General features: G+C 41.9%; 1 protein-coding gene across 1 annotated transcript in view; it reads left to right on the forward strand.

Moving 5' to 3' along the window:
* The window catches only part of LOC134675597 (inositol 1,4,5-trisphosphate receptor), a 131,984-nt gene that overhangs the window by 91,698 nt on the left and 26,751 nt on the right, over positions 1-13,535 (forward strand). Inside the window, exons 36-44 of the mRNA XM_063533920.1 lie at positions 4,698-4,840; positions 5,776-5,966; positions 6,411-6,522; positions 6,762-6,870; positions 9,766-9,906; positions 10,243-10,334; positions 10,758-10,884; positions 11,338-11,448; positions 13,248-13,390. Coding sequence (XP_063389990.1) covers positions 4,698-4,840; positions 5,776-5,966; positions 6,411-6,522; positions 6,762-6,870; positions 9,766-9,906; positions 10,243-10,334; positions 10,758-10,884; positions 11,338-11,448; positions 13,248-13,390 — 1,169 coding nt within the window. The remainder of the gene's footprint in view (positions 1-4,697; positions 4,841-5,775; positions 5,967-6,410; positions 6,523-6,761; positions 6,871-9,765; positions 9,907-10,242; positions 10,335-10,757; positions 10,885-11,337; positions 11,449-13,247; positions 13,391-13,535) is intronic.

Below are 13,535 nucleotides of genomic sequence, written 5' to 3' on the forward strand. Positions count from 1 at the left end.
TAGGTAACGATAGTATCATGTATTTTTTTACTAATTTAGTTTACTATGCGAGTTTTCGTGCCAGCTGCGCATAAGCGATCATATCTTTGAGGGTTTCGTTGTTCAAACAATATCAAAAGTATCAAAGGGATATTTTCATCATCATATATTTAAGAGTATGACTCTTGTCGGTGCAATTTCCATGTTTGGCGGTCCTCTGCCTTCTCTTTGACAGCCTGATACGACACGACTTTGATATTTTCCTTTATTTGATTCATGTACGCTCTCCTTGGTCTTTAAGAGTGCTATTACATTTCGGGGTTGAGCGAGTTTAGGTATTTTAAGCGCTGCGGCAGGCCGTGCGAGCTCAGTATTCCGATCCCTTCTACCACACTCGCACTACAATGATGGATTAAACATTCTTGATCCTTCGCGAAGCATATTGATATCAACCATAACAACACTAACTGTACTTAACTTATAAAGTCCTAAAACTGTTATTTGGTAAGTACGAAAATACTAAATGCAGTGCAAATGTACATAGGGGCTGTTCATAAATTACGTCATCTATTTTTGACCCCCCCATCCCTCAAATCATCCAAAAATCATGCTTCGGATGACTCTGTTTCCTCCTACGTCATGCTACCATCATCCGATGTTAGACCCCCCCCCCCCCCCTCCTCCCATTTGAAAATATATTACTCGAAAGAAATTATAGGTACTCGCTTATTTACAAGAAACAAGTTACAAGAAACTGAAGATACACAGGGTCTGATGATGGAGCTGGAAGGTGGCCACGGGTACCAGTCTATCATGTAACTAAACCACTTCGTGTTTGGGCTCGTTTGATTCGTCTCAACAAGATCTTTGACACTGAAGATACACAAGGTCTGATGATGGAGCTGGAAGGAGGCCGCGAGTACCAGTCTCTCATGTAACTAAATAATTTCGTGTTTGGGCTCGTTTGATTCGTCTCAACAAGATCTTTGACACAAGACAGTACTCAGGGTCTGATGATAGAGCTGGAAGGTGGTCACCATTACCAATCAACCATACAACTAAACCACATCGTGTTTAGGCTCGTTTTATTCATCTCAACAAGATCTTTGACACTAGGTGATACTCAGAGTCTGATGATGGAGCTGGAAGTTGGTTACCGGTACCAATCAACCATGCTACTAAACCACTTCATGTTTAGGCTCGTTTGACTAGTCTCAACAAGATCTTTGACACTAGGTGATACTCAGAGTCTGATGATGGAGCCGGAAGGTGGTCACCGGTACCAATCAACCATGCAACTAAACCACTTCATGTTTAGGCTCGTTTGACTAGTCTCAACAAGATCTTTGACACTAGGTGATACTCAGGGTCTGATGATGGAGCTGGAAGGTGGTCACCATTACCAATCAACCATACAACTAAACCACATCGTGTTTAGGCTCGTTTTATTCATCTCAACAAGATCTTTGACACTAGGTGATACTCAGAGTCTGATGATGGAGCTGGGAGTTCGTTACCGGTACCAATCAACCATGCAACTAAACCACTTCATGTTTAGGCTCTTTTGACTAGTCTCAACAAGATCTTTGACACTAGGTGATACTCAGAGTCTGATGATGGAGCCGGAAGGTGGTCACCGGTACCAATCAACCATGCAACTAAACCACTTCATGTTTAGGCTCGTTTGATTAGTCTCAACAAGATCTTTGACACTAGGTGATACTCAGAGTCTGATGATGGAGCTGGAAGGTGGTAACCGGTACCAATCAACCATGCAACTAAACCACTTCGTGTTTAGGCTCGTTTGATTCGTCTCAACAAGATCTTTGACACTAGGTGATAAACCAAACACGAAGCCCAAACACGAAGCCCAAACACGAAGTGGTTCAGTTATGTGATAGACTGGTACCCGTCGCCACCTTCGAGCTCCATCATCAGACCCTGAGTAGTATCTTGTGTCAAAGATCTTGTTGCGACGAATCAAACGAGCCCAAACACGAAGTGGTTCAGTTACATGGTAGACTGGTACCCGTGGCCACAGTCCAGCTCCATCATCAGACCCTGAGTACTATCTTGTGTCAAAGATCTTGTTGAGACGAATAAAACGAGCCTAAACACGAAGTGGTTTAGTTGCATGGTTGATTGGTACCGGTGACCACCTTCCAGCTCCATCATCAGACCCTGAGTACTATCTTGTGTCAAAGATCTTGTTGAGACGAATAAAACGAGCCTAAACACGAAGTGGTTTAGTTGCATGGTTGACTGGTACTGGTGACCACCTTCCGGCTCCATCATCAGACCCTGAGTACTATCTTAAGTCAAAGATCTTGTTGAGCCGAATCAAACGTGCCCAAACACAAAGTGGTTTAGTTGCATGGTTGATTGGTACCGGTGACCACCTTCCGGCTCCATCATCAGACCCTGAGTACTATCTTGTGTCAAAGATCTTGTTGAGATGAATAAAACGAGCCTAAACACAAAGTGGTTTAGTTGCATGGTTGATTGGTACCGGTGACCACCTTCCGGCTCCATCATCAGACCCTGAGTACTATCTTGAGTCAAATAAATACATATAGAATGTCAGGTCGTTTCAAATATTTTTAATCCTGTCCGGTAGTTTATTAAACTGTACCATTATAAATTATAATACTATAAAAACAGTGCTAGGATCAAAGTCTCTCGTTGCGGTTTACACGCACACAGTATAGCGTTTTACACGGCGCCCGCCGCACACAATGATAAAAAACCTCGTCGTCGCCGTTGAAAATGTGCGGAGCCGACCGACACACGTCCTACCTGTACAAGCTCTGCCGCGGCACTGAGCTGGCGAGCGCGCGTCATCGGTAATATACGAGGGCTGGCTGGTAAGTCTCCGAAATGAAAGATTAAAAAAAATATAATTAAAAAAGTAATAATGTCATTCTAACCTCTTGGCTTTTACGTTAATGCGGAAGCAATATCAAGTTTTTATAATATAAATAATAATATATTAAAGCGACCTAAAGAAAAACTGTATTCATTTTCGTGAAAATGGAAAAATCGGAAGTGCGTGCGGTAATTAAGTTTTATGTTTTGAAAGGCAAAACTGCAACACAAATTAAAACCAAACTGGATCGCGTTTTAGGATCTTCTTCGCCTTCTTTAAGCACAGTTCACACTTGGGTTGTCGACTTCAGACGTGGTCGGCAGAGCTGTACAGATGCTCCCCGCAGCGGACGGCCCAATGAGGTAACGACTCCGGAAATTATCAACAAAGTAAAAAAAATTGTATTGGATGATCGCCGTGTGAAGTTGGTGGAAATAGCAGAGATGGTAAACATTTCAAAAGAACGTGTTTTTAACATTTTGCACCAACACTTGGAAATGAACAAGCTCTGTGCTCGTTGGGTGCCGCGTCTCTTAACAGACGAGCAAAAACTAACCCGCAAGGATGTTTCGACGGAGTGTTTGAAGAAGTACAGGCATAATCCTAACGAGTTTTTACGTCGCTACATAACGGTTGACGAGACGTGGATCCACCACTACACGCCTGAGACAAAAGAACAGTCTAGGCAGTGGACAAATCGGGGTGAACCTGCCCCTAAGAAAGCAAAAGTGGTTTTGTCAGCCGGTAAAGTAATGGCAACCGTATTTTGGGATTCCAAAGGACTGGTTTTCGTGGATTACCTTCAAAAGGGAAGAACCATTAACGCCCAATATTATGCTGATCTGCTACAAAACCTCGATAACGCAATCAAAGAGAAAAGGCCTCATTTAAATAAGAAAAAAATTTTACTCCATCAGGATAACGCCCCTGTTCACACGGCTAAAATTGCAATGGCTAAAATCGAAGATTTGCACTACGAATTGTTACCTCATCCCCCGTATTCACCAGATTTGGCCCCTTGCGACTTCCATTTGTTCCCAAATCTCAAAAAGTGGCTAGGCGGACAAAAATTTTCGTCGAACTCTGAAGTCATAGAAGCTGTTAATAGGTATTTTGAGGGACTCGAAGAATCGTTTTTTAGAAATGGGATAATAGCCTTGGAGAAACGTTGGGCCAAGTGCGTGGACTCAGAAGGGACCTACGTTGAAAAATAAAATATAACATTTATATATATTGTCTTATTTCTGTGCCGTTTCGGAAACTTATCATCCCGCCCTCGTAGAGTAGTTTTCAAAAAAATGCCATAAAATTATAGTAGAATTTCATAAACACTAATGTATACCAACAGAATAAGCAAACGTTGCAGATTGCTTGAGTATGAAAATGACTTCGATATTAAGTAGATTTTCGTAGAAATTGACACTTGTTTCGGAGAGAAAATTGAGTTCATTTACTTTGATTTTCTCTTTCTCAAAGGTATGTAGGAAAAATATCGTTTGATATGCCTAAAGTACAGGGTATTAGTAATACAAAATAGCCAGGTTTAGCAGAGTAAACTTCTCAACATTTCCAAATAAGAGCTTGCCGTTCAGTGCTTCACGGGGTTTTTCGGAAACGACCATCAGAAAAAAATTCATTACTAATTTAATAAGTCCTTTTTCTAATATTTACAACGATATTTAAAAAGATAAGAAGACGCTTTTACTGGAACAAGTACTCATTGTTTCTAATAATGAGCACAAAGTCCTGAATTTCGTCGACTAGTATCATCAATTTTGCATTATTTCGAGTTTTCTTGTAAGAGCGCTCTTAAGACCAAATGGATATTTACAAAACCTTATTTCGTTTTCAGCGAAATCCCGCAGCATAGCGATACCCCTCGAGCTGGAAGGCAAGATCCAGGCGGTGTTCGAGAAAGTGGCGCAGTTCTCCCGACAAACCAGCAAGTGGCTGCTCGCCTCCAAGACCTCCAAACTGGAGAAAATGGCTTCTCAGGTTACAATTAATTTACTATTTTTTCAAAAACAATACTATTTTTTTTATTTACACTTTTCATTAACGCTATAAATATCCTCCCCCAGTTCTTATAATGGCATACTTTTAATGATGTTTTTTTATGACACCTGCAAACTGAACTGAAATATTCATTATACAACGATTACGCAGCACATGTGCAACTGTCACTGTGTAGAACTCGATAGCTTGCACAGTACGGTTACCATCAGTTTGTCACTGACATAAACGCCGTCGAGAACGTAATTTACTTTCTATACATCTCGCTCGCACTCGCATATTAGCGCAAACGGGATGTATACCGGGTGTGGCCTCTAACATGAGCAAAAAATTAAACTGTAGGCTGTACTCCTCATACTGACCAACATTTGTTCAGCGACTTTTAAAAATAACTTGTGGATTGATTTTTAATACACTTCAAAGTTTATTCTAAGACTCAATGTATTGCGAATTTTGTTATGTTTAAGGCGTGACAAGCAACGTCAATCACAATGATATGGCGTGGCGATGGCGTCCATTGAAGATAATATTTATTTTATATGAAAAATAGGGAGTCTAAATACTTCATAATTTTTAAAAGTTGTTGAACAAAAGTGTCACCGTTTGAGGAGTACAATCTATGTTTTAATTATTTGCTCGTGTTACAGGCCACACCCGGTAGAAAGTAAATTACGTTCTCGACGGCGTTTATGTCAGTGACAAACTGATGGTAACCGTACAGATGCCTGAAACCTTTAATTTTACCTAGACGGAAATTTATTTCAATCCAATGGATAATGATCTTGCTCGATAAGTAAGAGATGCTTTTTACTGCAAAAACACGTTGTGTTAGATAACAGTTTAATATTAACGTTCATCACCAACTTTTTTAAAGACGCTCCTATTTACAATATAACTGAATACTATTTTTCTTACAGTCGAACCTGCAAAACGACAGATCAGTAATGGAAGGTCTTCAAGAAATAGTAGCACTGCTAGAAGAACAACTGCGACCACTGCTACAAGCAGAACTGTCGTTGCTTGTCGACATCTTGTACAAACCACATCTTCTGTTCACGAGTCCGGGCGAGGCCGCTGAAGAGAATACGAGAGGCATCTTTATATCCAGGTAAACTGTACATGTACTCGTAATAGTAGCACTGCTAGAGCAAATGGGACCACTGTTACAAGCAGAACTGTCGTTGCTTGTCGACATCTTGTACAAACCACATCTACTATTTACTAGTCTGGGCGAGGCCGCTGAAGAAAACACGAGAGGCATCTTTATATTCAGGTAAACTGTACATGTACTCGTAATAGTAGCACTGCTAGAAGAACAACTGCGACCACTGTTACAAGCAGAACTGTCGTTGCTTGTCGACATCTTGTACAAACCACATCTGCTGTTCACGAGTTCGGGCGAGGCCGCTGAAGAGAATACGAAATTGAATATTTACTACACAAGCATACGCTTATGGCCCTGTGTTTTACAACTGCAGGGAATAGTTTATTTTCAAGGTAATAAATGAAAACAATCTTTTTCGCACAATCATTTTAAAAATATTATTTCCAGACTAATCCGTCACACGGAGAAGCTTCTAGAAGAGAAGGAAGAGAAGCTGTGTGTCAAAGTGCTGCGGACGTTACGGGAGATGATGGCTGTCGATCCGGAATACGGGGAAAAGGTACCGACAACAAACCGGAGAATCTTACATTTAGCGTTTATTTACTCAATTCATACAGTTAAACCAAGCAAAGTCTGCAACTATTTTGATAGCACACGCAGTGCAAGTGTTATTTTAAACGTCAAACTTCAATGACAGACTTTTCTTGGTCTAACTCTACTATCCCCTGGCATCGCAAACATGGCCATTATCTTTTTACACTTTGTATAACATGTCGTTCTATACGTGTCATCTCGCAGGGCAACCAACTCCGCAACAAGTTGCTCTCGCAATACTTCGTCAACCGCAAGTCGGAGCCCAAGATCCAGCCTCCGCCCAGCTCCATCGCCGTGACTCACGGCCCTGGTGGTAAGCAAACTTACACTATACACATGGTATAATAATATACTCCGCCCGGTACTCTCTTCCGACCACGTGACTGACACAAGCCTACGTCTAGTGATCCAAAAGACTCGAGCCCTGTGAGCCTTTTTTAGGGCTCGCGTCATCTCTTGACGCCTAAAAGGCTCGAAGCATTTTTTATTTCATTAGTAAAATAGGCTTTTAGCCTTGTAGGCGTCGTGAAATGAGGCGAGCCCTAAAAAAAGAGCTAACAGGGCTCGAGTTTTTTGGATCACTACCTACGTCATCATGCGATAGCGCTATACAGGTTGTGTCTGACCATGGGGCTTTAAATCCAGGGCTCGATTCTACTCGTTAAACTGAGCTACTTTTATTATGGCACCAACCCCGAAATCCCGATTTTTTTTTTTACTTTTTCATACATTTTTGCTGATCAGATGTCGACGTTTTCTATGGAAAAGCCAAAACAAATCTCCGATTTTAGGGTTGGTCCCATAGTAAAAGTAGCTCAGTTTAGCGATTAAAATCAAGCCCTGGATTTAAAGCCCCATGGTCAGACACACCATGTATAATAATATACAATAGCGCTATATAAAGTGGCAATGTTATTGTGACGTAGGCTTGTGTCACTCTGGGAAGAGAAGACCATGTTTTATTAGACTACGCACTATAGATATACTACCATCTTAGAGGGAATTTTACTTATGATTGAACATCTAAGTGACACTGGGCGTACTGTGGTTATTTATTAGCAGACATAGGAATCCGCGGGGCAAATTGCGAATTAAGACTTTATGTTTGTGCACTTATGGTACTAATTACCACAAAATAGTTAAAAATTAGTTTTTAATTGCCTAATCGTTTTAAACCAGCATAAATTTTGTTGTCATTAGTACAATAAGTGCACAAATATAAAGTCTTAATTCACAATTTGCCCCGCGGATTCTTATGTCTGTTTACAAGCAATTTTAGCACATTATATCGCATATTACCTTATAAAGTACTCGTAGCAAACCCTATCCCCTTCAAATTGAGTAGTTTGCGACTTGCGTCGAAGATACTGTGAGTCTATCTTTATACCACGATACGCTCAAAGTTTAAAAGATACCAATAGTCCTAACTAGACATTTACATATCTGTTAAATAGAAAATGTCTTTAGAAATGCACATAGACACTATAGACAGTTAAAGCACAGGATTTACTAATCAATTTAACGTTACTATTTAGGAATACTGTTTAGGCTTCACTTATTTAACACTAGAAGAAATTAAACTATAGTGGACATTAGTTTTCATTCATAAATATAATTGTGAAAAGTTAACATTCAAAATATGCACATTATAATTATTAGAAATTATCGTGATAGCCACAGGCGTAGTTATAATGATATCTGAGCTAAGTAACTTGCTCTTTCCTTGCCTCAAATGTTACTTAATTTGATGTTGCTTACATATATTAAGTACTTACTTTAAAATTATTTAGATCAATAACTGTGTTTTTATGCAAAATAAAATCTATCGTTGACTAATTTTATTTTAATCATTTAAATTACTCGCTTTTAGAATCACGACTTGCTCAGTCAATAGTATAATTACGCCTGTGGCTTTCCATATAATAATTATTACGATAACCTAGAAATCTGTGTAAAGCAAAATAAGTGCCCGACGACATTGGTTCTTATTTCATGCATAGTTGAGACGATTTTTGTTTGATTTAACGCATGTGCCGCAGAAAACCATCAGACCATGCAGAAATCAGGTGGGTCCATCACATGCTTACGGAACAGCACTTCTGGCACAGTTTTAAAAACATACATTATTGTGTGGTGAAATTGAAATTATTTAGTTAATGTGGGGAAGATCGGCATATAACATTTTTGGTTGGGACCGTTATAGGACAAAAACTCTCTTATGAGTCGCTTAACTTCAAACTTGGGTAAATCCTCTGTCAGATTATGCGATTTTGATATTAAGAAAAGGTAGTAGGGTAGATATTTGCTGAGAGGGTCGAATAGATTTACCCGAGTTTGAAGTTAACTGACACATCATGTTGAATCGGAGTACCTGTATTACCATTTATAAAACTGTGCCACCCCATCGTATGCAACATGTAACACCAATGTACACATTTATATTCAAATGCATGTGTGTTAGATTATGGCTTCACGTCACGCTGTTTTAAACTACACGATGTAAAAAATATACAGTTTTGCTAGTAGAAAGGCAAATCAAAATATGTACCTCGTTTTAAATACACGCAAACTGTATTGAGCTTCGTTATCCGTGTCTATTCGGCGCTCATGATAAGCATTATGAATGACACCGCTACGCAAATTGCATTGCTGCTTTCACGTGTTCGCAGTCTGATTGGCTTCGCATTTGTGTCAGAAAATGAATGAACTATGATTATCTGTCTGCCTATGATAATAGAGTTAGACCAAGAAAAGTCTGCAGAGATTTTGACAGACACGCAGCGCCAGTTTTATTTATGTCATAATTTCATAGAAGTTTGACGTTAAATAACACTAGCACTGCGTGTGCTGTCAAAATCTCTGCAGACTTTTCTTGGTTTAACTCCAGTGATGTTTTTGTAAACACTTCTACAATTAAAAAATCAGAAAATATTGGATATTAAATGTAATAGTTTATTTAAATATAGACCCCAGGCTAAGTACAACTTGATTTAATAATTTAATCTCGACAGCTGACCTTTACGATGCTTCATGATACAGTCTCCTTAATTATTTTACGAGTTATCGAGTTACGATCCATCAGTGTTTTTATCCAGAGTTACGCTGATTTCCAAAATAATAGTCAATTATTAATACAGTTTGGTACTTATTTTATTTGTCATAATAGCACATTATTGTTTACCAATCTTACAATTTTTTTCACGTACAGCGAAAGTCCTAATGCGGACGGGGCAGACCCTGGCGCAAGTGCAGGTCCACCTGAACCACGAGGGCGCCTCGGACTTGGTGGTGGACCTCGTCATCAAGAGCACCAACCGACCGGCCATCTTCCTCGAGGCGATACAGTTGGGTGAGTGAAAAAGGGCATCTTGTAATTTGGAATCTAAATGAAGTAATTCTAATAATAATATTACTCATTTCGGTGTCTTTGTCACAGTGACAATAGTATAAGGCGCTTAGCGACTTTCATATTGATTGTCACTGTGACAAGGTACGAAATGGGTCTGAAATTAAATTATTTGACAGTATTTGGCTGAATATGGACCAAATTAAGTCGGAGAAAAAAAATCCTTAGATTGCTTTGGCGGACGCCGGATCGTCATCGCCGCTAGCAATCTGTTTTATTCTAATAATTACTGTTAGCTAATAACGCCAAATTTAATATATTGTGTTTTCGCTGTTTTAGGTATCGCGCTACTGGAAGGAGGCAACTCCACCATCCAATCGAGTATTTTCACCAAACTGCAGAATGGAGAAATTTCACAATCTTTCCTGAAGGTATTGTAAAATTGCAGTAGTAATATGGTTGTTTTCTGTAGATTAAATTAAATTATTTAAATTGTTTCACAGCGGTCGGTCATGCAATCTATACCACAATACACAGGGAAATACTCAGACTAAACATGGTTATGAGCTTTACATTATTTTAAGCTCAGTAAAAGCGGCTTCTTTGCATATAACCTATTAGCGCAACGAGTACGAAGGTCGCATAGAACGCGCGTTGAGCGATAGCGCGTATAGCTCGCGAAGTTATCGAAGTACACAATACACGCTTGTTATTAACAAACCTGCACACTGATGCTTTCGCAGTGTGTTGGTATGTAAAAGCGCTTTTAAATTCATGAGTTCATGACTTATTACAATAAGCTCTCATTATATTTGATTTTTTGTCATCTGCTTATTATGTATGATTGTTGCCAGGTGTTTTACGACAAGATGCGCGAAGCGCAGCAGGAGATCAAATCCCTCGCGGCGAGCACGTCCGCCGCGGCCACCGGCGACAAGCAGCGGCAGCACGCCGACAAACACAAGCAGCCTATCACTGATGGTAATATTCTGTTAGTTAGTTTAGCTATCACCCTTCTGTTACAAGGTTAACTAGCCTAATCTTTGTATTCTACATGCTTCTTTTTTGATAAATGTTAAATAACAGAAGCGCTGACGGGCTAGCGGTAAGAGCGTGTGACTTTCAAATTCATAAGTCTAAATGACAGATAAGGACTAACGATTATTAGCTAATAGAGGTTTGTAGCGTGTTTATGAATAAGGGGGCTAGTAAAGATAGACGACGATGCTGTAAGAAGAGCGTGTTGAACTAGTAAACTTCCGGTTGGTCGCCCTAGAGTGCAGGCACTCGAAGATCTAACCGCCCTTGCTTTACCCTACTGACCTCAAGAAGTGCAAAAGAGAAAATGGCGACACTTCCTAAAGTCACTGATCCAAATCCTCTTCGATTAGCTGAGCTCACGTGGCTAGTTAGTTATGATCGTTGTTATTCCAGGTAAAACCCCCACCGGGCCGCTGGTGGTGGGCGAGGAGATGGACGACGAGGTGACCAGCGCGTGTGGCTCCGCTGTCCACGCTTACTCCGACATACACACCATGTCACACGGTAACTAGTGAGCCTTCTTAAACCCCGACCGGGCCGCTGGTGGTGGGCGAGGTGACCAGCGCGTGTGGCTCCGCTGTCCACGCTTACTCCGACATACACACCATGTCACACGGTAGCTAGTGAGCCTTCTTACACCCCGACCGGGCCGCTGGTGGTGGGCGAGGAGATGGACGACGAGGTGACCAGCGCGTGTGGCTCCGCTGTCCACGCTTACTCCGACATACACACCATGTCACACGGTAACTAGTGAGCCTTCTTACACCCCGACCGGGCCGCTGGTGGTGGGCGAGGAGATGGACGACGAGGTGACCAGCGCGTGTGGCTCCGCTGTCCACGCTTACTCCGACATACACACCATGTCACACGGTAACTAGTGAGCCTTCTTACACCCCGACCGGGCCGCTGGTGGTGGGCGAGGAGATGGACGACGAGGTGACCAGCGCGTGTGGCTCCGCTGTCCACGCTTACTCCGACATACACACCATGTCACACGGTAACTAGTGAGCCTTCTTAAACCCCGACCGGGCCGCTGGTGGTGGGCGAGGAGATGGATGACGAGGTGACCAGCGCGTGTGGCTCCGCTGTCCACGCTTACTCCGACATACACACCATGTCACACGGTAACTAGTGAGCCTTCTTAAACCCCGACCGGGCCGCTGGTGGTGGGCGAGGAGATGGACGACGAGGTGACCAGCGCGTGTGGCTCCGCTGTCCACGCTTACTCCGACATACACACCATGTCACACGGTAACTAGTGAGCCTTCTTAAACCCCGACCGGGCCGCTGGTGGTGGGCGAGGAGATGGATGACGAGGTGACCAGCGCGTGTGGCTCCGCTGTCCACGCTTACTCCGACATACACACCATGTCACACGGTAGCTAGTGAGCCTTCTTACACCCCGACCGGGCCGCTGGTGGTGGGCGAGGAGATGGACGACGAGGTGACCAGCGCGTGTGGCTCCGCTGTCCACGCTTACTCCGACATACACACCATGTCACACGGTAACTAGTGAGCCTTCTTAAACCCCGACCGGGCCGCTGGTGGTGGGCGAGGTGACCAGCGCGTGTGGCTCCGCTGTCCACGCTTACTCCGACATACACACCATGTCACACGGTAACTAGTGAGCCTTCTTAAACCCCGACCGGGCCGCTGGTGGTGGGCGAGGAGATGGATGACGAGGTGACCAGCGCGTGTGGCTCCGCTGTCCACGCCTACTCCGACATACACACCATGTCACACGGTAACTAGTGAGCCTTATTAAAAAACCTCATTCACAGTTTTTAGATCAACAACAATTCGTGAGAGATAGCACAGGACCGAGAAAACTGCTCCTGACTTGTGTCGGAGGCCAAGTATCATTTTGGGTTGCTGAGCCAACGGAGTAAGTAGTGAGTGAGTAAGTAAGTATCCCTAATAAGAATCACGAGGTCTTCCATGGAAAAAAAAGTGCCCCAATTCTGCTCTCAGCTGTATTTAAGGTCATTTTTAACCAACGAAAAAAACGGAGGAGGTTCCCAAGTCGACGCGTATATGTTTTTTAAAGCCCTTATCGTCGAATCGACAAATGATTTGCTGCTACATATAATCAATTATACCTACGAAAAAAATGTTTAAGCCATGAAATTTTCTCATTTATGTTGAATATAAAATTAAGCCCTTTACTCTATTTTACTTCGATATTCCTACCAACTAAATGGGACCTCGTTTCTGATGTCACTTAACGTTTGTAACACTGAGACTATATCATACTAAACTACAGCGTGTATATAAAAATAAATATGAAGTAACCCGTTCTACAGGCACAACGGTCCTAGAAGAAATAATGGCGGAGAAGAAGCGAGAAGCCGGCAGTTCTGACGTGCTACCAGCTAAAGTGTCCGTAATGAAGCCCATCCTGCGGTTCCTGCAGCTGCTCTGCGAGAACCACAACCCGGACCTACAAGTAATTCTTTATCCATTCCAGTTCGGAAAAAAATACTCTCGAATGTCTTTTCACATATTATTCTCTACTGGTTGCACCTTTCAACTTTCAAAAAATTTTGGGTGCATGTTCGATAAGTGTATATTTTTTTTTCTAAAATGGTGGA

The sequence above is a fragment of the Cydia fagiglandana genome, chromosome 22 (genome assembly GCF_963556715.1).
Source record: "Cydia fagiglandana chromosome 22, ilCydFagi1.1, whole genome shotgun sequence".
Classification (NCBI taxonomy): Eukaryota; Metazoa; Arthropoda; class Insecta; order Lepidoptera; family Tortricidae; genus Cydia; species Cydia fagiglandana.